At 40.4% G+C, this 4,406-nt stretch overlaps 1 protein-coding gene across 1 annotated transcript; it reads left to right on the top strand.

Annotated features, from left to right (window-relative positions):
• Positions 1-727: 727 nt before the first annotated feature.
• On the top strand, positions 728-4,144 carry LOC116679476 (LIM domain-binding protein 3; the record flags this gene model as incomplete). Its single annotated transcript, XM_032509133.1, has 2 exons — positions 728-903; positions 4,047-4,144. Coding segments are annotated over 2 exons (274 nt in total), but the record flags the coding sequence as incomplete, so codon positions are not given.
• Positions 4,145-4,406: the final 262 nt, after the last annotated feature.

The following is a 4,406-nucleotide window of genomic DNA, read 5'->3' as shown; positions in this document are numbered from 1 at the left end:
AACAAATCAGATTATTGGGTTATTTTCATAGATAGATAGACAGACAGACAGACAGACAGACAGACAGACAGACAGACAGACAGCTAGATAGATAGATAGATAGATAGATAGATAGATAGATAGATAGATGGAAGGATGGAAGGATGGATAGATAGATGGAAGGATGGATAGATAGAGAACATGAAATCAGGAAACGTTGCTTATTATATTAAGCCATCTCATCTTTGCATCTAATTAAAGATTTAATTGAAATTATTACTTGAAATTGTCATCCACCAAAAAAGAAGATTACAGTGAAGAATAGAAATAGAAAAAGCAGTAAAACACATAACACATACCTCCTCAGATCCTGTTAAATACAGTGCACAGGTTTGCTATAATACAGACATTACGGTAAAGAAATAATAAATACAGTGTACACGTTTGCTATAATACAGACATTACGGTAAAAAATAATAAATACAATATACAGGTTTTCTATAATACAGACATTACGGTAAAAAAAAATACAGTGTACAGGTTTGCTATAATACAGACATTACGGTAAAAAATAACAAATACAGTGTACAGGTTTGCTATAATACAGACATTACGGTAAAAAAAATAATACAGTGTACAGGTTTGCTCTAATACAGACATTACGGTAAAAGAATAATAATAAATACAGTGTACAGGTTTGCTCTAATACAGACATTACGGTAATAAAATAAAACATGAGATATGAAAGTCGTGTTTTTCTGTTTTTGGACAGATTACCCCGGGCAGCAAGGCGGCGCAGGGGAACCTGGTCCAGGGTGATGTCATCGTCGCCATCGACGGCGTCGGCACCGACGGGATGACTCACCTGGAGGCGCAGAACAAAATCAAGATGGCCAACTTCAACCTGGCGCTCACCATGACCAAGTAAGGGGCTAAAAAGACAGGAAGTGGGGGGGGGGCTCCCATGGCGCCATTTTAATGCTAAGAAGCCATCAGCTTTAGTTAGCATCCCATTGACTCCCATTCATTTTAATGCTATGAAGCCATCACCTTCCATTAGCATCCCATTGACTCCCATTCATTTTAATGCTACAAAGCCATCACCTGCTGTTAGCATCCCCTTGACTCCTATTTATTTTAATGCTAAAACGTCATCACCTGTCGTTAGCATCCCATTGACTCCCATTCATTTTAATGCTATGAAGCCATCACCTTCCATTAGCATCCCATTGACTCCCATTCATTTTAACGCTACGAAGCCATCACCTTCCGTTAGCATCCCATTGACTCCCATTCATTTTAATGCTATGAAGCCATCACCTTCCATTAGCATCCCATTGACTCCCATTCATTTTAACGCTACGAAGCCATCACCTTCCATTAGCATCCCATTGACTCCCATTCATTTTAACGCTACTAAGCCATCACCTTCCATTAGCATCCCATTGGCTCCCATTCATTTTAATGCTAAAACGCCATCACCTGTTGTTAGCATCCCATTGACTCCCATTCATTTTAATGCTATGAAGCCATCACCTTCCATTAGCATCCCATTGACTCCCATTCATTTTAACGCTACGAAGCCATCACCTTCCATTAGCATCCCATTGACTCCCATTCATTTTAACGCTACGAAGCCATCACCTTCCATTAGCATCCCATTGACTCCCATTCATTTTAACGCTACGAAGCCATCACCTTCCGTTAGCATCCCATTGACTCCCATTCATTTTAACGCTACGAAGCCATCACCTTCCGTTAGCATCCCATTGACTCCCATTCATTTTAATGCTATGAAGCCATCACCTTCCATTAGCATCCCATTGACTCCCATTCATTTTAACGCTACGAAGCCATCACCTCCATTAGCATCCCATTGACTCCATTCATTTAACGCTACGAAGCCATCACTTCCATTAGCATCCCATGGCTCCATTCATTTTAATGCTAAACGCCATCACCTGTTGTTAGCATCCCATTGACTCCCATTCATTTTAATGCTACGAAGCCATCACCTGCCCTCAGCATCCCATTGACTCCCATTCATTTGAATGCTACAAAGCCATCACCTTCCATTAGCATCCCATTGACTCCCATTCATTTTAACGCTATGAAGCCATCACCTTCCATTAGCATCCCATTGACTCCCATTCATTTTAATGCTACAAAGCCATCACCTTCCATTAGCATCCCATTGACTCCTATTCATTGTAATGCTACAAAGCCATCACCTTCCATTAGCATCCCATTGACTCCTATTCATTTTAATGCTACAAAGCCATCACCTTCCATTAGCATCCCCTTGACTCCTATTTATTTTAATGCTAAAACGTCATCACCTGTCGTTAGCATCCCATTGACTCCCATTCATTTTAACGCTACAAAGCCATCACCCGCCGTTAGCATCCCATTGACTCCCATTCATTTTAACGCTACGAAGCCATCACCTTCCGTTAGCATCCCATTGACTCCCATTCATTTTAACGCTACGAAGCCATCACCTTCCGTTAGCATCCCATTGACTCCCATTAATTTTAATGCTATGAAGCATCACCTTCCATTAGCATCCCATTGACTCCCATTCATTTTAATGCTATGAAGCCATCACATTCCATTAGCATCCCATTGACTCCCATTCATTTTAATGCTATGAAGCCATCACCTTCCGTTAGCATCCCATTGACTCCCATTCATTTTAATGCTATGAAGCCATCACCTTCCGTTAGCATCCCATTGACTCCCATTCATTTTAATGCTATGAAGCCATCACCTTCCGTTAGCATCCCATTGACTCCCATTCATTTTGACAGTGAATAACTTTCCATCTGATGCGTGTAACGTCTCTATTTGTTCGTTGTTTATTTCTAAAGAAACACAACGACGTATAAAAGGCTCCGTTAGCTTGTAGCTCACGTTATGGTTCCATAGACGACGTTTTTAATAAGAAAATCAATGGGTGACGTCGCACATGTTCTGTCCATTAATATTGGGACTAAAACAGAGTGAAATCATCCTCCTGGACAGCTAATAATAATAATAATAATAATAATAATAATAATAATAATAATAATAATAATGAATGTTGGTCCACAGCAGAGTCCCATAAATGTCAATGGGTGATGATGATGAGGATGAGATTTTGTCTGAGGAAGAGGAGCTTTTCCCGCCATGTTTGCATGTCGCTCGTGTTGTTTTATGAATGAAGAGAGACACAGACGAGAGGAAAAAGATGTGAAGGAAATATAGTAGAAGCTTTACGCTGGAGCACTTCCTCCTCCAGAGAATACAACCACATGCAATTACACTCCAGGGTCACTGGGTTCTCTTCTTCTTCTTCTTCTTCTTCCTCTTCTTCTTCTTCCTCAGCTGCAGATCAAATCGTGACCGTGATAAATCTGTTGCATCTGTCAGACAATTCATCTGAAATTGCCTGGCTTCCATTTTAAGTCTCATTCTGACAAGTGGTCCCGACTACAAGATAAAAAAAAGCCATATTTCCCCATGCATCGGTGTCTAAGAGACCAGTGTAAACTATAATACTACTTTAATATCCACCAGACTCCATGTAAATAATCACTACTTTTAGCATGTATAGTGCAGCATATCTCCACCAGACTCCATGTAAATAATCACTACTTTTAGCATGTATAGAGCAGCATATCTCCACCAGACTCCATGTAAATAATCACTACTTTTAGCGTGTATAGAGAGCAGCTATCTCCACCAGACTCCATGTAAATATCACTACTTTTAGCGTGTATAGAGCAGCATATCTCCACCAGACTCCATGTAAATAATCACTACTTTTAGCGTGTATAGAGCAGCATATCTCCACCAGACTCCATGTAAATAATCACTACTTTTAGCGTGTACAGAGCAGCATATCTCCACCAGACTCCATGTAAATAATCACTACTTTTAGCGTGTATAGAGCAGCATATCTCCACCAGACTCCATGTAAATAATCACTACTTTTAGCGTGGGTTTTGGCTAATTCTCAGTAACTGTAGTAGGTCAGGAAACATAAATTCACCTCTGTTTTTTTATTTTATTTTGTCTTCCTGCAGGGCGAAGCGTACGGGTTTGATGCAGACACCGAGAATGGACGCCGCTATTCCCCTGATCCCTCACCAACAGGTAACTTTACCCATAATGCAATCAGATGGTGTGTGTGTGTGTGTGTGTGTGTGTGTGTGTGTGTGTGTGTGTGGTGTGTGTGTGTGTGTGTGTGTGTGTGTGTGTGTGTGTGAGAGAGAGTATGACGGTCAACGTTTCTGAAGCAGTTTAATTAACTCTGTTTAATTATCTCTGTTTGACCCTTCTTGTCCTCCCAGGTAAATATTTTTACATTTTCCACGTTTTTGTCCTTTTAACTCTTCTCTCCCCTCTACCATCATTATTTAATCCACTAAAACCAACTAGTTCAC

Source organism: Etheostoma spectabile, unplaced genomic scaffold (genome assembly GCF_008692095.1).
Source record: "Etheostoma spectabile isolate EspeVRDwgs_2016 unplaced genomic scaffold, UIUC_Espe_1.0 scaffold00015023, whole genome shotgun sequence".
In the NCBI taxonomy this organism is placed as follows: Eukaryota; Metazoa; Chordata; class Actinopteri; order Perciformes; family Percidae; genus Etheostoma; species Etheostoma spectabile.
Note: the sequence above shows the minus strand (reverse complement) of the source record. Positions and strands in the feature narration are given on the sequence as shown.